General features: G+C 48.2%; 1 protein-coding gene across 1 annotated transcript in view; it reads right to left on the bottom strand.

Annotated features, from left to right (window-relative positions):
* The window catches only part of LOC139053803 (uncharacterized), a 44833-nt gene that overhangs the window by 14755 nt on the left and 3805 nt on the right, over positions 1-26273 (bottom strand). Inside the window, exons 2-7 of the mRNA XM_070530546.1 lie at positions 23716-24556; positions 21816-22199; positions 11292-11406; positions 10263-10410; positions 9181-9296; positions 7540-7719 (exon numbers count right to left, since the gene is read on the bottom strand). Of these exons, the coding sequence (XP_070386647.1) occupies positions 7540-7719; positions 9181-9296; positions 10263-10410; positions 11292-11406; positions 21816-22199; positions 23716-24556 (1784 nt within the window). The remainder of the gene's footprint in view (positions 1-7539; positions 7720-9180; positions 9297-10262; positions 10411-11291; positions 11407-21815; positions 22200-23715; positions 24557-26273) is intronic.

A 26273-nucleotide genomic window follows, 5' to 3' on the forward strand; every position in this document is an offset into this window, starting at 1 on the left:
GATGTTCGGCACATATTAGCGTCTGGCCGCACCATACCTTCTGGCTGAACAATAAACTACATAACGGACGTGTTTTCAAAGTTCCCTTGTGACGGCGGTGTTTTTTTTTTTTTTGAATACCGAATTCCAAGAATGTTTGACGCCAGCTGTTTCGATAAGAAATTATTGAAAATTCGTTAGACCAAGTTCACGGAAGATAATTGCAGCTTTTACTATTAGGGAATTGTAGGCAACATTTTTAATAATTTTTTTATAACCCTGTCTATCCTGCATCTCGAACCATCCGAACAGAAGCCGAAGCCTAATGCCGCACCTCAACACTATAACCCAGTACATGTGCAATAACATTTTTCGCAAGCAAAGGTGAAAAACGTTTGGTATTAAACAACAGCCAAGCGACTGACAGTTTAGAATAAATAAGTGATAAGTAATGTTTCCAAGATAAGTTACCATCTAAAGATATTCCAAAATACTTCACACAATCCACGTATGGAATAGGCACACATTTACAAGACATACAGTTTGAGAGGCATGCAGTGGAGAGCGAAAACAAACAAGTTGTGTTTTTTGGGCATTAACAACAGTTCCATTGTTAGTCAAACAAAGCATTGCATAGTACACGTCAATTTGCAACATTTCAGTGGAAATTTTGTAAGAAAGATGTTTCGCCAGTAACACAGAGTCATCAGCATACTGGAACACCGAGCATTTGCAAATTGCTAAAGGAAAGCCATTAACGAAGATGTTAAACAACAATGGCGATAAAGTGGAGCCTTGATGAACTCCAGCTTTAAGCGATAGCTTAGAACTAAAAATAACAGATTGGTAGCGATGATCTGTTGAAACTTGAAATCAATTGCTCAAGCAATTTTCGAGAATGTTGTAGAAAAGCCCGCGAAATCCCCCAAAATACAGCTTACTTCACAAGATTTGATTATTCAGGGTGTCAAACGCTTTCGCTACATCTGAGAACAAAGCACACGTAAAGAGATACTGATCGAATGCCGAGAACAGTTCATCCGCAACAGTCGAGCGCTGCCGATCGACGCAGAGCCATTGCCACCACGTTGCAGTCAGGCGCTACGGATACTGGAGGCTGCTACGAAGTGTCAAGACGATTCATAGACAATTTATTCACGCGCGCCATTGCTGTGAATGTTGGCATGCATTCCAAGAACGATCGCTTTGTCTCGAATCATCCGCTTTTTTTTTAATAAATGGAGAAACAGGTTTTAAAGAATTATGCGGATCCCACGCACTGCGGGAACCGGTGTAAGTGAAGCTTTCTGCGCTGTTTGCGTTCACTGACGACATTTGGCGGTGATGTTGACGTCCTACGACAGTCGCGATGGGGTGCGAAATGCTACCGTGCTTGCACCGCTTGCGTTCATCTACGTAGCAGACGTGTTTGCTCGAGGCATTGTTATGCGGCATTATTCGTAGAAAATGCGCATGCGCATGCGTAGAAAATGCATGCGTAGAAATGCGAGAAAATGAGCACTCATTCTGTGCCCGCTCACACGGGTGCATCGCACCTTGACTGAAGCGTTGATTTGCTGCACAGCCGCTTGTGTGTTGACTTAACGCTGCGGTGTTTTAGTGCAGCTTCGCGTCTGCACGCCCTGCGTCAGTTGTCCGAATGTACAAACATGCAAGGCGTTCATTTTTCAGAAATGGCGGCAGAAACGTCCGTATGATAGCTGGAATTAAATTTCTTACCGTTTGTCTGCAACTGTTGCCATGTCGAGTAGTAGCGTTTCCTTTAATGGCGAGACCCGAAACAAAGCATACTTTCCGACGGTGCCTTTCCCTTCTTCCGCGAGCATCCCATGCAAGTTGCCACGAGCAAAGAGTGGCTATTATTCATCGGTTCATTGGGGCGTTGGCTTTACACATTGTCTGACCTTTCTACCGTACTATCTCCCCTCTGGGCTGTTGCATATGAGTAGAAATGTAAGCGCTGCAGCTTCTGCAATGGTTTACCGGGGGCTAACGGGTGAATAAGTATAACGGGCGATGGCCAGGGAGTTTCAGAGAGCAAAGTGAAAAGGACCAGAAAACTCCAGAGGGCATTAGGGTGCCCAGTAAACCCAGTAAAGAAAAATCGGCAGTCATGATGGTTAATTATAATCAAGGCGGCGAGCGTAGGATACAGGGGGATACGCTGGAAGGACTGGAGAAGTACAAATATCTTGGTGCGTGGATAAACAATGGGGCTGAGTACCTAAATGAACAATAAAAAATATGTAACAACTAAGGATAGCCGGAATGCAGCTATTATGAGAAATTGGGCGGCGTGGATCGAACTAGAATAGGTACGAAGTGGTGAGAGATTTGGAGATGGCTGATGAATCCTGGTCTGACTTTCGGCAATGCGGTCCTGGGCATGAGATCACAGGTTTGAGCAAAGTTAAGAATCATCGGTTAAGAAAAAGGGTAAAGAAACAGAGGGGTCTGTGGAAAATAGGGATGCAGACGAAATCAGCACTAGGAACGCACAGAACTTTCCAGCAGGAAATTACCTAATAAAATATCTGCGATATCTAGGGGAAGCTCTTTGTTGTTTGAAGCCAGGACGGGAGTTTTGCGGACTAAGACGTACCGAGTCCAATAACTAGGGATAGGCACGTTATGCGGTGTGTGTGTGTGTATAGGAGGAGGAAACGGCTATACACCCGATACATTTCTGTCAAGGGCTTCGCCGTACAGTTCGAAGCAACGGGGCTGATTTTTCTCGAAGCAATGGCCTTTAGAGACGGAGGCAAAATACACTTTAAACGGGTAGAAATAACCAAACAGAGGTTATCTGAATGGTGGCTAAAATCAAGACAAGGGTGAGATTTCACTTTCCTCTAAGTACAAATGATATCACTGGTCACGGCTAGGTGGCGTGAGCCGCCGCCGGATTTAGAGGGTTCAACCTTATCCATGCATCCATCCATCCATCCATCCAGCGCGCCTCCTCCGTCGCTGCTCGCACATTGCGCACCTCCACAACACCTAGACACCCTATCAAACACCCATTCTTTAAGAGAGGGTATTGTGGCGACGCCCACGAAGGCTCAGACGCCTCTACTGCGTCTCTACGGTGTATATATGTACATTATACGCGTTCTCGAACACCCCGCGACGCGGCGTGCAAGACAGCGACCGCAGCCAGCAGCAGTGGCAAAGTATAGGGAAAAGACGAAGAAAGTGAAACGTTCTGCGCCTACTTAAAAGAGAAGGCACCTCGGCCTCCTTCAAAACCTATGGCTTGCTTCCCTGCGAGTTGACGCTCGAATGAACCGTGCCCACCCGCGACAACGTACCGACGGCGCGAGCTGGCACACGCTGGGTAGTGGGGGGGGGGGGGGGGCTCTAACGTGCACGCGATGCACGGTACACTGATGTTTTTGCATTTCGCCCCATCGAAATGCCGCTGTAGCGAGCAGGGTTTGATCCCGCTACCTCGTGCGTAGCAGCGTAACGATGCATGTACGCATGCATGCATGCATGCATGCGTGTGTTAGCCTAAACCACAACCGGAACCCTAAATAAATGCCTCGAGCAACCACGGGTGGCGAAAACAAACTGAGCCCACCACCACGGCGTCCCTCGGGGACCAACGCGCAGCCTGGAGCTGCTTACCACCGGGATCACAAAATATAGCACAGACATGTGAACGTAGTACGGGGCGCTTGGTCGGTTATGGTTCTCATTAAAGACAGTGCTAACCTGGAAATCCGGACGCCCGTTCGTCTCTTCGCTGCTAAGGAATCTGCCACCACATGTCTGAGTTCAGTGCCGCGTAGGCATGCGAGCAGAATGCGCGAGATCGCCGAAGGGCCGAGGACAGTCTGCGAGAAAGTCATCTCTTCCAGACATGTTCTGAAAGCGCTCTTGTTTGCATGCTGTCAAACAGAGCCTTCCTTTCGACTGAAGCGCCGGCGTGGTCAAACGAGGTCTCCCGAATGCGCCTATACCGGCTACGAAGTCTCGTACGCAACAAAGGGGTGAAAGTCACTAGGGAAATTTAGAAATACGCAACCTAAAGTTAAAAGGTCATTTCGTCGCCCAGGCTTCTAGAAAGTACGCAAGCAAAAAAGTATACAAAAGGAAAGAAAAAAAAGAAGGAAAAAGCAACGCAGGAGGCGTAGACAGGAGTTTGACTCTTTGGGTACGCAAGGACTCTTGGGGGACGGTATTTCTTAAAACTAGCATCGTTATTGGTGGGTCTGCGAATACTGCCCTGTTCTCCCGTTCAACAAACCTGCCATTGGCAATATTCATCTGACGCAACCTCATCGAATGAAGACTATGGAGAGTTGCAAGACGGGGGAGGGCGGACAACAGCCTAACGCGATATGTACGCTGATAAATCGGAGTGGCTAAGTAGAGAGAAAGGAGTTTCAAAACAGACATGTGGAAATTGCTTCGGGGCTTTCAACTTTCGCGTCGAAAATTCTCGCATTGCTTTCAACGGTCCCCGCAAACTCGCGAACTGCAATTTCTTCTATTTTTTCTTCAATTAAATGTAATACTCCCACATTCGCGCGATTATATATGGCCAAACTAAATAAATAATCCTGGTTTGAATCAATTCACATGGCCCTTCATTTGTAAGCGCTATTTGCCATTGGCCGGCCTCCTCCGCTAACGTTTTACGTCCAACATCACGATTGCCTCGCAGCTTCGGTACGATTGGCTTTAGCGCAAAAAATAGTAAAAACAGAAGAAAAACACATTGTAGCGGGTCCTGATGTGAGCGCATCATTTTGCTTGCTTACAAGTTGAAACAGCCTGCGATACCATAATAGCGTACATGGCCGTCAGAACACTTGCAACACAGTGCAGCGCGCGCTTTAGCCCAGTTTCTCGTAGAATCGGGAATATCTAAAAGTTACTCAGTTATGTTATTGTAACTGATGACGACGCTGTATATGTCGAAGTCATTCATTTCCTTAAAATTTTCATATATACTAAGTCTGTTGTAAAAGTATCCGAACTTTTTTTTTGCGAACACCTGATGGATATGAAACAAGCGCGCTTGCATCAGTCGCCTTGAACCTTCGTGCGCATGCGCGAATTTTTTCCCGCCTGCCGATACCGTCAGTCGCTGGGACGCAGCGTTTGAGTGAGGTAGTGCGCAGTGCTCTCGTCGGTTTTTTTATTGCAAGGAAAATGGCGGAGCAACTGGAGCAGCGCTACTGCATCAAATTTTGCCAGAAACTGGGCGACAGCCAAGTGGAAACCATTCGGAAGATTCAGACGGCTTTTGGTGACGGTGCTAAGAGCAGCACACAGATTAAGGAGTGGTACAACCGGTTTAAAGACGGCCGCAGATCGGTGGAGAGCGAGCCACGCTCCGGTCGGCCATCAACATGCCGAAATGACCAGGTCATTGCCGAAGTGAACGCTGTGGTGATGCAGGACCGTCGTGTGACTACCCGAGAAATTGCGGAAGAGGTGGGCATCAGCACTTTTTCTGCACATTCCATTATGACCGAAGATTTGGCCATGAATAGAGTTGCGGCGAAATTCGTGCCGAAGCTGCTCACGGTGGAGCAAAAGCAACTTCGTGTTGAAGTCTCACAGGACATGCTGGATTCCACAAACAGTGGCCCCGACTTCATGAACACCATAATCACTGGTGACAGGTCTTTGGCGTACGGGTACGACCCGGAAACCAAATCCAAGTCGTCACCGTGAAAGCATTCCACGTCACCAAGACCAAAGGCCCGCCAAGTGCGCAGCAACGTCAAAGTGACGCTGACTGCTTTCTTTGACTCCCGCGTTGTGGTACACCACGAGTACGCACCACAGGGTCAAATAATCACCGAAGAGTACTACAGGGATGTCCTCCGTCACCTACGTGATGCTGTGCGGCGCAAGAGACCGGAGTTGTGGTCAACAGGAAATTGGCGCATTCATAAGGACAATGATTCTGCACATTCCTCGCACTTGATTCAGACTTTCTCGGCGAAAAACCAGACTCCTGTAGTTCAAAGGCTCCTTACTGTCCTGATACGGCCCCCTGCGACATCTGGCTGTTTCCCAAAAGCAAGAGGCCATTGAACGGAGCGCAATTTCCGACGAGAGAGGACATTATGGCTGCAACAACAGCTGAGCTAAACTCCATTCTGAAAGAGGCCTTCTCTGAATGCTTCCAACAATGGCAGCACCGCTGGGAGTAGTGTGTGGAGTCCCAAGGAGACTACTTTGAGGGTGATTAGGTTTCCAACGCTCCAGTTATGCCAGTTTTTTTTTCTTAGACCAAAGGGCGGATACTTTTCTAACAGACCTCGTATACGTGTTACCCGTATTCGCTGATATTATCGTGTTAATGTGACAGTTCTGTGCGTGTTTGCGTTGCGTTTTCCACCAATGATCGCGGCCGTACGTACACAAGAATGAACATCTAGAACGCTTGCGAACTGCTCAGAGAATTGTTTTTGATGCATGTATGAACTTTAGAAATGTTCTCGCTATAGCTTTCTCTATTCTTCGTCCGTCGCTTTTTTTTTGAGCTAGTCTACGAACTAAGGCGTAACCGGAGCCATCTAAGAGGTACTAACATCTCCTTGCATACAGTTGCAAAAAAAAAGCAGCGTTGCTTACATTTTACTTATTAAACAATGAAGCGACCAGATCAATAGAATAAACAACCAAATACGTGACGTGTTCCTTGCCACTCCGCAGTCAAGCTGCTACGACGTAGTACGTTTTCGTGCCACGTGCTACAATCTGGGCCCTTATTCACAAAGCGCTTTGTAAGTTAAAATGATTTGTCAGAGCACGCTACAGCCAATCGTGATTCAGAAATACTAGCGAAGGCCGACGGCCATTAAAAAGAAAATATTCTTCTACCAGTCCCCACGTGGGAGCGGCCCGCAGCTCTGCCCTAGGGCAAAGCGTCTCAGGACCTTGCTATTAAAGTTCTTTGTCTGTCTGTCTGTCTGTTACAAAATAAAAAATAAAAAAATTCATAATAAGCAGCCTACGTTTTGCTGACGACGCGTTTTGCCCTATCGGATATTTTAACCATTGAGCCGCCAATCATTATGCGTTATTGATTTTGCATCTCTCGTAGGTTTCGGTAATAGCCTTGGGCCGATTTCGAAGGATGAAACAAGATAGGAGATGTGCGCCGTCAAACTCTCTGTAAACGTGTCATGTTGTTCCACTTTTCTTTTTTTTTTAACAAGACCTCGTTTTACGCTGTGAAGCACGAAAGTAACTGGTCAAAGTCATTGAGGAACGATTATCTCGAAACTGGTCTCATCCGCCGAAGTCGTTCCAAAGGGCATACGTCATGGGAACTGACCGGCTACAATTCGTAAATCGCAATTTGCGCCGCATTGCAATGCAATTAGAAAAAGTAATTAATATTTCATAATTTGACTATGCTTTTCGATGCTTCTCCCAAGCAATGTCCCGTACCTCCAGTATTCCAGCTCAAGGGCGAGAATCGTGCCATCTTCCAGAGGCAATATCTAAAAAAAATTAATCCGTACGGTCTAGGAAAACAAACGAGCACGGGCGCGGTCGCCGCCGAACCTGGTCATGACGCATTCGAGGATGACGCTGCTCAGCGACATGGGCAGCTCGCCGTTCTCGTTGCGGCCGCCGCCCACGGGGATCACCTTGACGGCGCTCTCGTCGCCGCTGGGCCTCCGGATGCGGTAGACGTCCGCCGTGCAGCCTTCGCCCAGCTTGAAACACCGGCGGCAGTCGTCGCTGCACGGTGCAAACAGAGGAGAGGGTGCTGTGCGTGGGTACTTACTCGGGGGGAGGGGGCGAAAAGAAGCGCTTCCTGAGGAGTGTTTTTTTTTTTTTTGAGATGGCTAACTCCGCCGTTCGGGTAGTCGATCCACACGTATACACTCGGCGCCACTGATTTCGGGTAGAAACGCGAACGTCTTGGCACGTTTTATGGGAGATCGTAACACCGCCGCACTAAAACGAAGTCAACATTTCAGCTAGAAACAACGAGCATTTATTTTCGCTACAGCAGCCGAGCATTTGCACTATAGCGGAGCAATAGCGTTTAAAGTTGGGAGCGGACTACCCACATTGCGCGACTCACTTTCGGAGCTCGAGTCTGGGCAAGCTCTGGCTTCACTTCCAAAGGCGAGAAGCTGGGGTGCCGACACCGGCGAATTCTCGAAAAAAAAAAACCCTCCTTGGAAGAGGCGTTGCACCCGGATCACGGACACATTTGTTAATCGAGTAGACAGTCGCACACAGCGTAACTGAATGAACTCGGGCGAACAAGCGGAGAGTACCGTGCAAATACGCCCACAGAAGAGGAGCGACTTGTCGAAACAATGGCCGAAAACACGAGGGATACCTCTTTTTATGTAACTATTTACTGCTCTGAAGATATGCAGTATTTTCGCGAGTCGGTATTCCGATTTCTGCCGGTGTTCACCACTATGTCACTACTATCAGATTATTGCTCGGCGCAAGAAACGCGCAAACAGTACATATACCTGAATTTTCTTGAAAGCTGTCGCCAATTCCATTGAAAAGGATGTGCGCGTCCGATCATCAGATTACGCGCGCCGCGAATACTGTATACACATTTGTCGAATGAAGGCGAGCAACAACGACTACTCTGAAATGTGTATGGACGCGCGGTGAGACACGTATGAATGCCGGACGCACTCGACCACTTGATCCGTGAGAACGGACCGGACGAACCGACGACTGTGCTCGCCAATATCGCCAGGCTTCGTATTACCTGCCAATGACGGACACTTTCGTGGGAAACGAACTGCCCCAAACAGAGCCCGCTTTAAGCGGTGCCTCATGCGAGCCTATGGAATGACCTATATCAACGCCACCTAGATAGCACAAGGCCTGTTCACTCGCATCCATGACGTCATGCAACTGGCCCGACTGCGATAGAATGTAACGGGTATGCTCTCGAGTAAGCCGCAGTGATTTTGACGTCACTGCTGTCGTCACGCCAGCCTTGGCAACGGAAATTTCGGACCAGAAGACATGGGATGTCATGAATCGGAGTGAACAGGCCTTGTGCTATCTATAGGTAGTGTTGCCTATATAGGGCGCTTCCCTCGGCTGTTCCCTTTCACTCAGGCCCGTGGGCAGATGGACGCGTGGATGGAATAGGGAACGCTCGCACTGAGCCCGCGGGAAGTACGGGACAACGCGTGGACCGCGTGGACAACTCACGTGAGCCGCAGCGCGGCCTCGAACGTCAGCGGCGCCTCCTGTTGGCAGTGCTTGAGCAGCTGCTGGAGCAGAGTGGCGGGCCGGGAGTAGTCGCTTGCGGCAGGCGCCTGTTCACGCTGCGTTGCGAAAAAAATATATATATATCGCACTTTGAGAGGCATATCTGCGATTGAAAAAAAGGCTTTATGAGAAAAAACGGCCAAAAGAAAAGTTCCTTTGAGCAAGAAAAAGAGTTAGCTCGTCGCCAAAATCTAATACTTGTGTTTTGAAAAGCGCTGCACAAATATTCAGATCTTCGACATAAAGTTAATTCATGAAAAAGTTGTTTATTAAGCACTACTAATTAATCTAATAACGAGAACGCGAGGGATACTGGAAGCTCCTCTAGGATGTTGCTGACGACTACACAGATGGCTTCGTCAGGCCATACGGCTTCGCCTAAAAGGTAACTTTTTTGGAAGATGATCTGCATTAGCTGCGACGCGCGGTATCCGACCGGCTTCGTCCGCAACATCTGTCTCCCCCACCCCATATAGGTCATTTCGCTGTTTACAAAGAGCCTGGAAAGATTGCGGTTTTACCTAAAGAAATTGCCAGCTGGCACGGAAGCGAATGTTGAGTCGCTGACCCGCTGTAGTGCGCCAGAACACAGGCCAACACATTTTCGACACTTTTTCTGTGCCACTAATCACAGCTTTACAAATCAATTTTGTTGCAAGTTACACGGGAAATTAAACGTTTTACACTTGAGGCTTGTGCCACATTACTTCTATCCGAACACGTAATAATATCCCGTACATTGATCCAACTTGAAAACGTCCTTTGCGAGCATTGTATACTGGATCCGGATGTATACATTGCATACTAGGACCCGGATGTCTCCTGTGGCATGCAAGCCCACTGCTGCGACGGCGTTCGCAATTGCGTCTGTACTCCAACAACCCCACTGTTGACCACCGTTGAGGCGTCAGCAGATGCAACAGCCTACTGCTACTACAACAAAGCGCTGTCCGTTCACTGGTGCAGGCAGGTTGCGCTCGGAGCACGTGTACAGGTGCACACAGGCATGCACATCGACGTACCTGTACGCACAGCGGGTCTTGCGGAGCTTGGGAAGCGCGAGAACGACTTCGCGCGCCGAAGCTGGCGATGGCAGACAATGGCGACCGCGCTTCGGACAGCAGGACTCGCTCGCGGTTGGAGCCGACGCCAAAGCGCATCACGATGCTCCTGCATAGGTTCAACAAAGCGAGCGCTCGATGTTGCTTCTTTCGATGAGCCCTCTGCGCCCACTGACTCACCGCCAGCGCAGGTTTATATTTTTATATTTAGGCACGCCATGGTTAAGGACTCCGGAATAACTTGAACCACCAGGGGTTATGTTAACGTGCACCCAATGTATGGTGCACGGGTGTTTTAGCAATGCGCGCCCATCGAAATGCGGCCGCCGAGGCCGGGATTCGATATCGCAAACTCGTGCTTAGCAGACCGACACCATAGCCACTAAGCAACCACGGCGGGTGTTAACCCAAAGTACGTGGCGGTAAGACTTGTTGTCATAACGAAATCAATTATGACTTTTTTAATGGAAGCCGCACATGGTCGAGCTCAGTGTGATGCCTTTGTAGTGGAATAACCCACAGGCTAATAAAGGACATACACGTCAGTCGCAAGACACCCGTTACATGACCATAATCTGATATGAGAGCGTCGAGCGCAATAGTGGAAGCTATAAGCACTGATAGAAAGCAAGAAGCAAACGTGATAACATTCAGGCAGAGAAATGTACGGAAGGAGAAAAAAGGGGCCAAAGTAACCTGGTAGGAACATATACAAGAATATGAATCGTTACGTCTGCCTTCGTGGTTGTTTCACCCCCTATTTTCCTGCCTTTTCAACCCCTCGCCCTCAGATTGTGCTTATATTCCCGTCATCCGAGCCATAAACGTGATTGTGTGCTCTGTCCTGTCGCCTTCATTCTCCGTTGAGCACACCAAGTACTTTCTTTTATTGTCTAAACAATGCTCCACCAACTAGTCACCCGTAAACAAACCTTCGTTACTGAGGGTTTTTTTTTGTTCTTTTGTTTTACGCAACACGAGCAGACCCACCACTCCGCTGCGTCGACGCTCCTCCGACTGATCGAGCTCTCGTCATGACGCCGTGAGGCTGGGCTGAGAGCGGCGCTGGGAAGCCCAGTTGGCGGCTGCCCACCGAAATCGGTCCCTGCGAACCATAAACACATGGCAAAAAAAGAGAAAAACTTAACCTTTTTGCTCAAACCAATTATCAAGACTTCGCCACATGCTGAATCCCAGATCCTAAATCCGAACGGGATGCTTAAGCGAGAGACAGACTGGTTTAAAGCGTTATGTAATCATCTGACAAAAACTCCTTGGCGTGTCACCCTCTCGGACAAAACAATGCTCTACTCTCCTCACAAATTCCTCAAACTGTAGAGAAACCTGTACGATACTGTCTTACAGGCATGCTATCACAGAGACAGTTCGCGTGCCAAATCGGAGGTTGTGCAGCGCAAAGATGCGCGGACCCAATGTCACTTTTTCGTGCTAGACGCATTCTTGAGTTATTTGTAATGAGCGCGCAGATTTCTCCCACGGGTAGCGAAGTGAAACTAGCTCTGGATGCGCTAACCTAACGTAAAAGTATTAAAGTGAAAACACTCTCCAGCTACTTTGTCCAGTGTGAATGGGCGTCAGCCGATTCCGCATAAAAAAGGGAGAGGGTTACACGAACGCGAAGAAGAGTACATACCGGAAACAGAAAGCGCCGCTGCGGAAGAGAGCAAGGCATCTGATTGGTGGTCGCGCACGCACGTGACGTCACGCACTAGGGCAGGAAAAGATGAGAGCGCCTTGTCCTAGACCTTCCACCCTCAACCGAATGCGGCCGCTTAATGCTAAGTCACTGCAAGGAATTCGCAGTCAGGATCTCAGGGATAGTGGGGACTGCTACGGAGTTTCAACTGAGGTGCTGTGATTACAGCAATGTAGGAGAGGGTGCTAATAAGCATTGAGCCTTACCCTGAAAAATGACGAGGTAGCTGTAAATTGCCTGTTACATCGGTCAATTTTTTCTCAATGGTGCAAAAATGAGATACACAATTTTCAGTTTATCATTTGTTTGCAGGTTCAAAGTCAACATGAGACAACATCCAGAAAAGTAAATTGCGGAAGAGCATAAGACCATAATAAACTGATGTTTCTTTAAGGCAAAGGTTTGAAGCAGATCCATGATAATGTCACCAACTGTGCGATACGGGTCCTTCATATGCTACCGTTATTATGCTACTTCATATGCTACCGCTACCGCCGTGTCGTCGTTTTATTCCTTCTGTTGTCTTTGTCTTGGGTGCGCTGTTACATCCCTTACCATGAATACCAACCAACTGGCCCAACTTGACCTTCTGATGCTACCGTTTAACGTTGGGTTGCCAATTTTAAGATTGGCCATGTAGGTTTTCAAGATGAGAAACCTAGTGAAGCAGCTGTTTCTGCCTGTGCCTCAAATGTGAAATGCCTCCATGACATGCTACATATCAGGAAATATCCCGCGAGAATTAGTGCCATTATCCACGACGATTTGGAAATGAAGGTTGCAGCAAAGGGGATCCCGAAACTTAACAGAACGAAAGAGGAAACCTCTGGAGAGATCATTGGCTGTTTGGGAACATATTCAAGAAAAGTCAGATTTGCTGAACAAACTGGTAACTGGTAATGATACATAGATCTACCGCTATGATCACGAGACAAAGGACCAGTCTAAGGAATTAAGGCACGGTGGCTCCTGCAGGCCAAAGACGTTCCGTGTGCAAATGTAGCTGTGGAAGCAAACGGCAACAGTTCCTTTTGATAAGAAGGAGTTCTGTTGGTGGAATGCCAACAGGGTGCAACCATTACAGCAGAGCATTATTGCGCGTTATTGACTAAGATAAGATAAAACATCAAAGAAAGTTTTCCGACGGAGTCGTCCTGTTGCATGACAATACACCGTCGCACACTACAGGTGAAACAATGGGAAAGCTGACCTCTTTGGGCTTTGAAGTGACACCCCAACCACCCTATTTGTGCCGACCTCGCATTTTGCCACTATCAACTTTTCCGCTGTCTCAAAAAACGCTTAAGGCTCACTCACACTAGGCCGACCCGACACGGATTTCTATCTGCCGACTGTCGGCGACAGCGGTTTTTACTTTCGTGTGGGCGCCTCTGTCGCACTGTACCGACGCTGAGCTCTCCGCCGATCGTCGGCAGGATGTCGGCGTCGGCACGGCGCGACAGAGGCTCCCACACGAAGGTAAAAACCGCTGTCGCCGACAGTCGGCAGATAGAAATCCGTGTCGGGTCGGCCTAGTGTGAGTGAGCCTTTAGAGATAACTCGGGAGTGTTCTGAAGGCAAATTATGCCGAAAATGAGTTACCCGAGCAGACGGATCAACTTTTCTTAACGCGTTAGCATTAGAAGGGTCGAAGTGGCAAAAAGTATGGGAAGTGTGGGAAGCCAGTCACGTGGCTCAAAATGCTGGTGCTTCGTTAGGCCCGATCGCGTGCCTAGACGCGATAGTCACGCCGCATAGGCCAGCCGCCATGTACATAATTCCCGTATAACAAAAACGTTTCGCAAGAAAACCGCAGTATCAACGAGCATTCAATTTTAATGAAAGGTGGGAACGTTAGTTGAACAAAAGGTTTGGCATGCTACAACAGTATGGGGTATATATGGGGTGATCATTTTTATCTTTTCCGGGATTTTTGATTGATTTCGAGGGTTAAATTTACACGGCAAAACCATGATTTGATTATGAGGCACGCCGAAGTGGGAGCGCGTTTTGCATTTGTCCCCCATCGAAACGCGGCCGTCGGGGCCGGGATTTGATCCCACGACCTCGTGCTTAGCAGCGCAACACCATAGCCACTAAGCTTTCTGGAATTAAACATCGCCGGTGGCAGATAGCGCAATTCGTGTCCTTAAGCTGGACTATTCGAAGAGGCGGACACTTCCAGCATGATAAATCAAAACATTTCACAGAACAAAGTGTTCACTGATTAACTTATAAATTGATTTACGGCAGATATTACAACTGACGAAATGCAGCGCATGAGTTTGCAAGGCGTATTCACTTGAAATGAATCTCCAGGATGACACCAGTTTCGAGATATTCCCCAAAGTGTGGGACGAAATACACGGGCGTTCCAGTCCCTTTTGTGCATAAATGCACAAAAGAAAGTTGTTAAAAATGTCCTGTTGTTCCACTTACATCTTTATGGGGAGTTCGTATATTTCCAAACAGCAGTGAATTAGCTGGGGTGATAAACTTGGGAAATTTGTAGGCGCAAGTTGGAATCGGCTAGCGCAAGACACTTGTATTTGGAGAACACTTGGAGAGTCGCCCGTCTTGCAGTGGGAAGAAAAAAAACCGGCTGGCGGTGATCTCCAAAGCGGTGTCATTCTGCAAATTCATTCCAAGTGAACGCGCCTTGCAAACTCACCCGCTACAATTTATAAATTGCAATATGTGCCTAAAAATAAACAACTAGTGTTTTTTTTGTTTTTGTTAGCTGAATAAGTAACTTTCTCGTGCAAGTAATATCCACCTCCCTGAATAATTCAGGTTCGACGAACGAAATGCTCGGCATGCTACTACAGGTTCAATATGTAACCAGAGATCATCAAAGGACGAGAGTACAAGAAAAAGATACAGATAAGCAGATGCATCTACTCGCACAAAAACTCGGGAAGCGCCAGTAGTGAACACCATGAAAGGAACATGGTGGAAAAGGGAGCTTCATGGCGCCGACAAACGAATAGTTATCCATCTCTGGCCATTTGGCTGCACCACAGCAATAGGTAACATTTTGGTTATTGACGGTTGACAAAATGCCAAAATACGTGGCAAAGTAGGTAAATTTAATGCTATTGACAATTCGAATAGCGTCAATATATTCGAAAATTAAGCACATTGCACTACACCCCTGTAAATGGTGCACCATCGTAGATATAGACACGTTGAGGCAAAGCCCCCACACCGCACACTTTTGGGAAAATGACTTCGCTTGGACTATACTCCATCTCAGTAGTTTTTTGACTCGGGCCGCTTGGGGGCCAAGCTGAGATGCCGCGCTATCCATGGTCTCCGTAAATTTTCCATGCTTGCGAGCGGAATTTCAAGACTAAACCGTCCTTCGACGAAGAGAAACGTCGGAACGCCTTCCAAGAACAACAAGGCTTTGGCAGGAGGACCCCTCTTTGGGACACAGCAGCTACTTTCGTGACGGGCCACGCCGGCGGCCCAGCTAACCCTCACCTGGTATGCGACAACCCCTGGGCCGGCGGGTTTCCCACACCCTGGCACGACTAGAGACTGGGCCAACACCGGCAGAAGACACGGACCTCCTTGGAATGGAGGGAGAGACAATCTCCCCTGAAGAATACGGGCATAAGGGTGGATGGCGGCACACCCCCGCTCAAAATCGATTACTCGTAGCAGCAACAAGTGCCAGTAACAAGAATGCATCAAACTATGGAAGGAATCGATTCTCGGGTTACGACGCTTGAGAACATGCAAACACATTGGACGCTCGATTGGAATAGGGCCGGTAAAAATCCACAAACCCTACGATAGGCCCACGGGGACCAACGAAACTAGGGCCACCGAAGAACCAGTTCCCAGTTATCATGGCTTCACGTAATCATAAAAAAATTTGGCAGTGGAAGGGCAGGGGGTACATTCAGAAACGGAGTAATCTTTAGCAGTTCATAAATAACAAGGAGACGCCAGACATCGTCGCTCTGCACGAAACGGGGGGACCAGCCAAACTGTCCGGATATAAAACGTATGGTACTGCAAGCAATAAAAAGCCTGTCTCAACCCTAGTTAAAAGAAATTTAACTGCACTAACACACGATACAGGGGTTATAAACGTGGACCACGTCCTAATCGAGATAATCCCTAAACGAGAACATCAGGAGAGTATTCGTACTAAATGTTTACAGTAGCCCTAGAAGCAACAAGATGAGGTTTGGAGAGTTAGACAAAAACTAACTATAGCCAATCATCAGGCATTGGTGAAACTAGGAGACTAATGCACGACACCAATGCTGGGGTTACAAAAACGACACCGCGAAAGGCAGGAATCGATGGTTTGAGGAGCAAAGGCCCACCTTACCCTATTAACGGACGCACGAACACCCACCAGGATAGGCAATAGCGTCAGCATCGATACTACGCCGGATTTGACATTTATCAGAACCATGCATGGTGCCCATTGGACAAACACCCAGGAAAATCTTGGAAGTTATAACGTTACTTATATAACCGTATCGAATCACCTGCCGATCAGACGGATTTAAATTCAAATTTGCAAAAGGTAAAAAACTGGTGTGACAGCTGGCAAATGGTTCTGAACTCTGACAAAATGCTTTACATGTCTATCACTAGAAAACGAAGTATTATTGATTACAGTTATTCCATTGAATGTGTCGCGTTAAAAAGAGTGTCAACATTTAAATACTTGGGTTTAAAGCTTACCTCGGATTTGCGTTGGAATGAACACGTTGATTAAGTATTTACCAAGGCCCAGAAAGCCTTGTGGTCGCTTAGGAGAAATCTGTATAATGCTACCCCTGAAGTAAAATGCCTGGCATATAAAACTTTGATTCGACCGGTTATGGAGTATGCGAAAATTGTGTGGGACCCATACACTTAATCTAATCAGTCTAAGCTGGATAAAATTCAGCGGCTTGCTGCACGGTTTATTTTTAACAAATATCGTCGTTCCCACTCTCCTGCCCAGTAATGTGAACTTGCTGAACTTCCTTCTCTAGAGTCTAGAACCGAGTATGACCATTTGAAGTTTCTTTTTCTTATTATTCATGGCATTGTTAAAATTGATAAAGATTACTATTTTCACTGCTCTCCTTGCAACTGTTTTCATCATCGCCACAGTATGTATATCCCTCTTCCAATTACTCGCAATGATTGTTTTAAATACAACTTCTTTCCGAGAGCAATAAAACAATGCAATCTATTATCAGACTCAATTGTAAAGACGTCATCTTTACGCGATTTTCTTGAAAATGCCAAAAGCACATGTGTACGCATACCATAACTTGGCCTAATGGTTATACTGTACACCTGGGTATTGTATTACATGCTGTATTTGCCATGGCGCTACTATCAGTGCATTCCCCAAAATGTACTTTTTCTTTGTATTTTTTTATCGTGTAAATATATTTTTGCTTGTATTGTGACCTACCACTCCTGCAATAGCCCGAAGTTGGGCTGACAGTAAATAAATGAAATGAATGAAATGAAATGAAACTGACGCACAAACACCCACCAGGATAGGCAATAGCGTCAGCATTGATACTACACCGGATTTGACATTTATCAGAAACATGCATGATGCCCATTGTACAAACACCCAGGAAAATCTTGGAATTGAGCATTAAATTCTTGAAACAGCAATAAACGCCGGACCCCCGGGCAGGAAAGGAAAATCCCTCATCATGGTAGAATGGAAGAAACTCGGCAAAAAACGGAATAAACTACTGCACTTGATTGACCCTGAACATGGTAAAACTGCACAAAGGCACAACATCCATAAGCAAATCCACGCATATGCAGGCACAGAAACTGAACCACTGAAAGAGGTCCAATCACTATACATAGGAGACTTAGCGCAGGCTGCGTTACCGCACAATACTGGAGAGGAAAACCTAGAACGGGGCGTGCCTGTAAGGTAAGCAGAAGTTAGGCGCTGCAGTACCTGCGCCCGAAATCCGCTCCGCGCCCCGATGGCATCAGCAACAAACTGCTACGGAATCTCAACGATCCCTCGAAAAATCAAAAATGAAATTATGGGGTTTTACGTGCCAAAACCACTTTCCGATTATGGGGCACGCCGTAGTGGAGGACTCTGGAAATTTAGACCACTTCTTTAACATGCACCTAAATCTAAGTACACGGGTGTTTTCGCATTTCGTCCCCATCGAAATGCGGCCGCCGTGGCCGGGATTCGATCCCGCGACCTCGTGCTCAGCAGCCCAACACCATAGCCACTTAGCAACCCCGGCGGATCTCTATAAAGGCGATTACCCAATACGTGAACGACTGCTGCGAGAAGGGTGCTATCGCTCAACAATTGGAAACAGCGCATATAATCATGATCCCAAAACAAGAAAAAATGCTCAAGTTAGAAAATCGATGGCCATATCGGCCATTAACCTCGTATGCGTTACACACATACAGTTGTGTGTAAAGTCACAATAAGAGCACGCGATTGCTGTGCTTGCTCACCTAAGAGAAAGACTAGTGACGGATGATAAATGATACGGTAAAAAAAAAGTTCACATCTTCAAAGTATTTTGAAGCAGCTTTAAAAGGAAGCATTGCTTCATCTAATGAAACTAGTACAGGGTGACAAGGTATATGATGTGTAACAATGCGTTTAAAATAAATGTCACAATGGATATGAGGACATCCTAGTAAAATGAGCAGAGCGGTTAGTTGCTCTCCGCAATTAAGACAGGTTGGCGAGTCTCCTTCGATTAAAAGAAGCACGAGCGTTCCGCGTGCGTGTGTGTGTCCTATTCGTGATCTACAGAGAGCTACTTATCCGATAGCCTAGGAAGCGCTTCAGTGCTGGACTCTTCCGCAATTGTGGTTATAACAATTTTTTTTCTATCCCGCTCTCTGCCAGTGGTTTTGGAACCTCTGGCGGACAAATCTCTTCGTATCCTGACTGCGAACCTGGTTCACATCTGTCACGGTACATAAAGCAACTTTTGTCGCATCCTGATCAGCTAGTTCATTTCCGAGCAACAACAGTGACCTGGCACCCAGCATAGTACAATGGCCATCTTTGACCGGTGAATATACTTTAGAACACTTATTAAAAAATTCATCGACAATTACGATACTCCTTAGTGTGAAATTTGAGCGCAGCTCTATACGTGTTTTCATTTCGCGATATATTGGCTAGCGCCGACAATCTGTCTCGTGCGGCACGTTGCAAACGAAGTGTGGCGTCACTGCCTCGCTAATCGGGAGATCACGAGAGGCAGGGCGCGGGTGACGCGTGAGCGCGATTCTTAGCAGCTGTCGCGCAGAGAGATCTCCGCTCATGCAGCGCTTTGTTTCCATATATGGTACGGTGGAGTCACCGGTGAACACACACTGCGCGCTACTCTGGCGCAGTCTCGTAGCTATCATCTTGCGCGGCACTACGCTTTCTTCTCACGCTTTCGCCCTGCCCTCCTCCTGCCCTTTCCGCCCCATGGTAGCGCTGCACCCTCCTCCTCCGCTTTCCTCCTCGCGCTCTATTCGCCATCGCCGTCTTTCAACACCCGCTGCGCTCCGCGTTCGCTCGGTTACGCGGGACGCCGACGCTCGCCGCAGGGACGGGCGCCCAAGAGCTGCGCTCTAAAACCGAGCTGCGCGAGTGCCTAACCGAATATAGTCTGGTTACGACACTTCGTGAATCCGTACATATAACAGCTTGCTGTATTCTGTTTTCTTGGATATGAATGACGGTTAGGAGAATGCCGTAAGCTTTAGCTGTAAGAAGGCTGCTGTTCTTATTCAATTACCGGCAGCTTTCAAGGCTTGTATCGTGAGCTGCATATGATACTTCTGTGGTGGATTTTGACACATCATAGAAAAATGAAATTGATCGATACATGTATTCCAAGAATTAGGGGTTCTGTGATCGCTACACTTGGATTGCGCTTACTGTTATTGGATTTGAAGGAGAAACAGTTTACTGGGCGTAGATCCCATGGGGGCGATGCTATTGCCGTAACTTCCATCACGTCATTGAAGCTAATATGAAGCTTATTTGTCACGGCCTTCACAGCCAACGGGAATGGTTTCGAAATGGACGGCCGATTTTCAAGCAGTTGTTTATAGAGAGGATCGCAAAGAAGTGATTTGCATGGAGGTTTACTTTGGGAGATGACATTCGGAGCAGATGTAATGGTTCGTTGCTCATAATCTTTGCCGAGTAACTTCTGTTAATATTTGCCACGCCTTTTAGCCCTGCCTGCAGCGAAACCGTACAGCAAAACAAACTGAAGTAAACTTTTTCTAACACAAATAAGCTTACTGTTAGGATTTCCGTCACAATATACCTTATTTCCTTTATTATTTGAAGAAATGTTACTTCTTAAATATGAGGTACTAGGTTTTTAATTTTCTGTATAACGTAAGAGACTATTTCACGCGTACAACTTGCTCCAAAATATCGTAACAAAGAAAACTAATGGTGTACCATCTGCGTTGCAATAGGACATGTAGGACATGTCCTAAATAGAGAAGAGACAAAGCGTCGCGAAGTCAGACGAGTCATCAAAAGCGGCAAGCCCACTCAGCGATCACAATTGTTTGTGGATGACCAACGTGAAGCTGCTGAACGAAGGAAAATTCTGCGACTCGACCCACACGCCTGCGGTTTGTCCTTCCACCAGGTTAGTCAGAAAGTTGTCGAATTCCCTTGCTAGAACGTGGCGCACAAGGAAGCCAGGGTTCACAGGCTTTCTCGCTATTCAACTCAAGCATGAGGCGATAGTCTGCGCAGGTGAGAGCCAGCCTGGATACCGCCCCCTCTCATCTGTGCTGCTCGTCTCCTCTGCCGCTTTTGTCTAAATTGTCTCTAGCGTCTTGCTGCTCAGTCCCGGCTCCATTTTCGCGAGAGGCTGAATGCAAGTAGGACTCGTGTGATGAGCTCCGAGTGCACATCAAGGCAGGGCGACAGGATTTTTTAGACTACTTTTTTGTTAGATGAAAGTACGGCATCTGTAAACCTTAGAAATATCCGTATTATTAGAAATCCGTAAATATTAGAAATAATTTATTATCTTTTCTACAACAAGTTTCGATTTAGTTTCCCAGGAGGGGACCGTGTCGTGACGCCACGACGCAAGAAGTGGTCACGTGGGAGAAGGGCATCGAGACATCTTGATACTCCCTCCGGTTCGCTCCTCCTCCTCCTATGCTGCTACATCGGGCCGTTCGTGCCATAGAAGTAATTTAAAACTCCAGACAACTCATTTCACGCAAGAAGTGAACAGCCTGAAATATGTCCGTGCTCATTTAAAAATAAATCCCAGTGAAGCAAAGAAATCACTCCAGAGGTGCTTTCACCCCGGCGATTCTCATAAACCCCACCTTGCTAGGGAACGTGAAAAATCAATCAATAATCGGTAAATCACAATCGATAGTGCTATCTGCGAAGCAAATGTTGCCGCGAATGGAGCGTCAGAGGGAATCGCCGTTCTTGCTGCCAGTCGCGAGAGAGCTGCGCGCTCACGCGGGTATTCAAGCGGTTTTCTTCCCTAATAACTGTTGTGCATGCGAAGAACGAACGCTGTTCTTGACAGGAGAAACGGGGCGCCCTTGAAAAGCACGTGAAATTTGAAACCACCTCTCCTCTACGCAATACCGTAGTGTCACGGTTAAAACATTTCTCTAAGACGCGTCTAGGCCTCCCTGAAAAAGTATCGTGCCTCACGAACACTGCCATCGCGCGTGTCATCGCGCAATCACACCCGCATGCCCGCGCTCGGCAGCGCAACGCCACAGGGGTGCGCACCAACGTGTCTCGAAGAGCCACGCACCTTCCGGCAACTCGGGCAGCAGCTGGCTGATGACCAGCGTCTCCCCGCAGTCCAGGGCCTGCAACCTGCGGTCCGCGCGCTGCCTCCTCTCGGCACTCGCTGCCGTGACGAACGTCCCGAGCAAGGCGGCAGAGTCGGCCGTGCTGATGTCGCGCGGGGAGACGAACCTACGTGGCGCCCCGTGCGGGGTGGAGTGCCACACGCGCAGAGGCCCTCTGGAGGTTCTCGCCCGTGCCCTCGTGAAGCTGATGCTCGCCGAGTCGTCCGAAGAGAGACGTAAGGAGGGCGGAGTCTGTCCCCGCTCCAAGCCAAGCAGCGGGTCCTCCGCACAGGACGCCGGCGAAGGAGTGGCCAACAGCTTCCTGCGGACGCTACTTAGACGACCTGGGATTAGAGAACGAATGCAATTTCTCACCTATCCTTATTTGAAAACACCCACATTCCTGTATAATAACACGGGATCATATGTCGTTTCATATGAGAACTATGATGGTAGAGAAACGTCAGCATTGTGTGTAAGGGGCATACGCTTTCTATCTTTGTCCTCGCTTCCTGTCTCTCTCTAGGGATCGGTTTATGCTCGAAGCCCGTCCGGTCATTCACATCACCAGAACAAAAGTGCTTGACTAACTGTTGGAATCGGCCACTGCGGCCAGGAATGGAACTCGCGAGGTAACGCTCAGTGGCAGAACGCCACGGTTCACTGAGTCACCGATAAAGTCGCGTCAACCATTCAATTAGTGTCGATCGCCGCAAATTTTCGTTGAACACTCGACTGCATCCACTACGGAGATACTATTTGGAAGGGAGAGTACACCGCGACCGAAAGAGTTACACACTATACGCGACCTTCGTGCCCTCCACAGCAAACGTTCCCGTGTTTTTTTGCTAACTTCAAAAGGCTGTTTGCCACATGTACGCCTACATTTCGCAGCAAAGGAACTGATGTTCCCCCTGCCACAGGGAACACATGAATGCAGGGCGCGAGCAAATTTGTTCCTTCTAGAAAATGTGCAAATGTAGGCATCGTCTTCTCTCCGCTCTGTGTTATACAAGGTGTCCGAGCTATCATGCACTAAGTTAAAAAAAATTGGAGCCTTCCATGCGAGTGAAATTAACTGCATGTCGTTAGCAGCAACCTTCAGAAGCGCATCTTATATTTTGTGTTCTTTTTAATTGGTTTTTAACGAATAATTAACGAGCGTTTTAGATATTGCATCTACAGCAGCAGGGAACAATCTGCCATCCATCTGCTAGCAGATGGCAACAATCAGTATAGAACTCTTCCGCTGCTTTTGCTGTACTTTCCAGATTACTGATGATATTAGCCTGCTTGCCTTTCAGTGCATATATCTTGGCTTGTACTATGCCAAGTTTTCTTCTCAATGATTTCATGCTGCGCCCAATTATTTTACTTTGTTCTCACGTCATAATTTCGAATATCCCTTACTCTCTCCTTGTTGATCAGTTTTGACAGTACTGTGGAATAGTGAGCTCTCTCAAACGCGACCATTCCCGATCGGATGGACTAACGCATTCACTGCAGAGCTGCGCCTCTGAACGCCGAGCGAGCGGAATTTAGCTACGATTGCTTCATGTGTGGCGCCATAACGGCGCCATGCGCACACGCGGCACATGCGTGATTGAGTAATGGCTCTCCTCTAAACGATACCAAAGTAAGGTGCGTTGCAAAGACAATGCTAGAACGTGTCTTCCTTACATCTGTTTCAGCAAGCGAACCCCTTTGAGAATTTTTAAAGGTGGTTCCACCGTGGCCCGCGTTTTCCTTTTTCCCCAATAGAGCATGGGCCATCTGTTCAATGAACATCTATTCAATCGAAGCTGTTTCCCGTCAAAATGAAAAGGAAACAAAACATCACAAGGACACAGACAGCATCACCTGCTACGCTGCGGTCAGTCGGCGTTACGACGGACGAGCGTCGAAAGCTTCGCTTCCGGCTCGATTCGTCGCTGGAGCTGCGGCGCCCGGAGCAAATTCCCTCGAGGAGACTGCGCTGCCTTTGGATCCTCTCCCTCCTCTTTCGGATGACGTCGGCTCTCGTGAGTGACGAGGAGAAGGCGCGCTCCGCGTCGCCGCCGCTCTCACGGTGGACGTCCTCCCCCCGGACGCTGCGAGGCAACGCGCCAGACGTCTCCCGCGCCCTGGAGAGCTGCGCGACGCGCCCGCTCGCACCAGCGTCGTCGTCGGTGGCCGAACTGATGTCGTCGACGCGGCCCTCCGACGCCGTCGGCGGCCGACCGACGTCCTTGTCGGCGTCGTCGCGGCAGACTGGCCTTTTACGCGAGCTTCGAGACACATGCGTGTCCTCGTCGTCGGAGCTCGAGACGACCGAGCCGTCCGCCAGTCGAAACAAGACTCGCCTGTGAGGCTGCGCTTTGCGAGGCGGCTCGCGAGGCGTCTCACGAGGCGGCTCTGGGAGGCCCGCCTTGCTGGTTGACGCTTCGGCAGAAGCCGGGACGACCGTACTGCTCGCCGGCACGCGGAGCCCCCTTGGCGGCGGGGTGTTGGGGCTCAGCGAGCTGCCGCGCGTGCGGTACTCGAATGGCGCGTAGGTGAGCTCGAACTTCTCGATTTCGCGAAATTCCGCCGCCTTGGCGGCATATTTATTCGCGTTCCTTTCGTCCTCGGCGCGCCGCTTTTTCGCGGACAGGTTGTAGTACCACATCCAGGGGGACTTGCGTTCAGCCTTCGCGCGCTTTGCGGCGGCTTTCTTCTCATCCTGCGTAAAGATAAAAAGATTGTTGCAGAAACAATCGAAGAGCATTTTAAAACCAAACTAATGACGGTAACGGTGGCACAAATTATCAGAGTTTTAGTTGAGCGTGTTTACGCTCCGCTAAGCAGTTAAGCGGAGCGGAAGCGCGAATGCGCATGCGCAGTCCGCTTAGCCGTAAGCGGGATAGCGGAGCGAGGAACACGGTCCCCTGAGCGGAGCGTGCCGCGCAGCGCTTTGACTAGCGTTGGCGTCAGAACGGATTGGATTGGATGCAAAAAGCAAGCGCGCTGGCTAACACGTGGTATTCCCCAAGACGGCGCTTTATTTTCCATTGGATATAATGGACCGGTAGCGCATTACAAGCGCACGTCTAGATACTTCATGGAGAAATGGTTATATATATACATATATACGTTTTACTGTATAAGAGTGATCATAAGGTGTTTTTATTTTCTTTCATTACCCCGAGTTTGGCCAGGGGGCGCTGCAACTACGAAAGGTTCGTAGTCACCCTTTCTGAGGCCCTAGGGTTCAGAGATAATGACAGTCACGTAAATAAATGTGCGGTGGAAATTAGCAAAAGGCGATTGGAGGATTGGTGGCTCAAAAGCAGAGAGGTGACATAAGGTTAAAAGGGTAGGAAGACGTATTTAAAGAAAATCGAGAAATTCAATAACACACAACACAGATAAAAATAAAAGGCAAAATAAAAATCTGCGCATGGTGGCAACTGCCATCGCCCCGTTTCAAAGGGGACGCTCCTACCTTCCATCCATCCATCCGTTCGCTCCGCTCATAGAGTTTCTCAGTACATTACCTCTGAGGAAATCTGGCGCTGCTGCGCTGTGGTATGCATGGGAATGCCGGTATATTGTGACTTCGGATTAACATCGTTCTCGGAGACACAGGACACCTTGAAGACGCGCTTGGCAAGTACCGTTGTCTGTCACAATGATTCATTTTCTACTAAAACAGCACGTGAAAAGCTGCTTTAGCTTTATTATTACGCGAAAACATGTTTTGTTTAACTATGAGAACTTGTTATTGCGTGTACGACTATATGTTACGTAAAAAGTATCAGCGGACCGCTAAAGTTGGAGGACAGAAGACAAGGTTCTCACTCGCTTTGAAACAGTTGGTCGTCTGTTCTTGCTTTTCTTCGCTTGGTCATGCATCGTGGGTGAGTAAAGATGTAATATGCGTGAATGGAAACATTTTATGAAGATTTTACTTTGAGAACGCGTTATTTGCGTAGCCATATCCACGTTTTAGACGAAGCCTCTTACGACACCAGCCAACACGAGCCTCGCACACACATATACCGTCATTCCCATGACGGCACAGTGCCCTCTTAAGAAACTCCCATAGACGGTGGCGCCAGATTACCCTCTAGGTGTTATAGTGAGAAAGACTATGGCTCCGCTACGCTAAACGTACAACTAAAACGTGAAAATCGCCCGCCGCTCCGCTGTGGCTTAGCGGGCAGCTCGGAGCGGAGCGTACCGTAAAGACGCTCAACACTTATTTTTTTCTTTGGTATACACGGTACGAGAGTGGCGACGACGGTAGGACAGCGGCAGAATGAAGACGATGGAAACGACGCGGTGCGACGATGACGCCATCGCCACACAGACGGCATGACGAAAAAGCAATCGCGACAGCGCGCCGACGATGGACGCTGTGGAAGCTGCGGTACACTCCTTTGCCAACAGGAAGGACA

This window comes from Dermacentor albipictus, unplaced genomic scaffold (genome assembly GCF_038994185.2).
Source record: "Dermacentor albipictus isolate Rhodes 1998 colony unplaced genomic scaffold, USDA_Dalb.pri_finalv2 scaffold_219, whole genome shotgun sequence".
NCBI lineage: Eukaryota > Metazoa > Arthropoda > Arachnida > Ixodida > Ixodidae > Dermacentor > Dermacentor albipictus.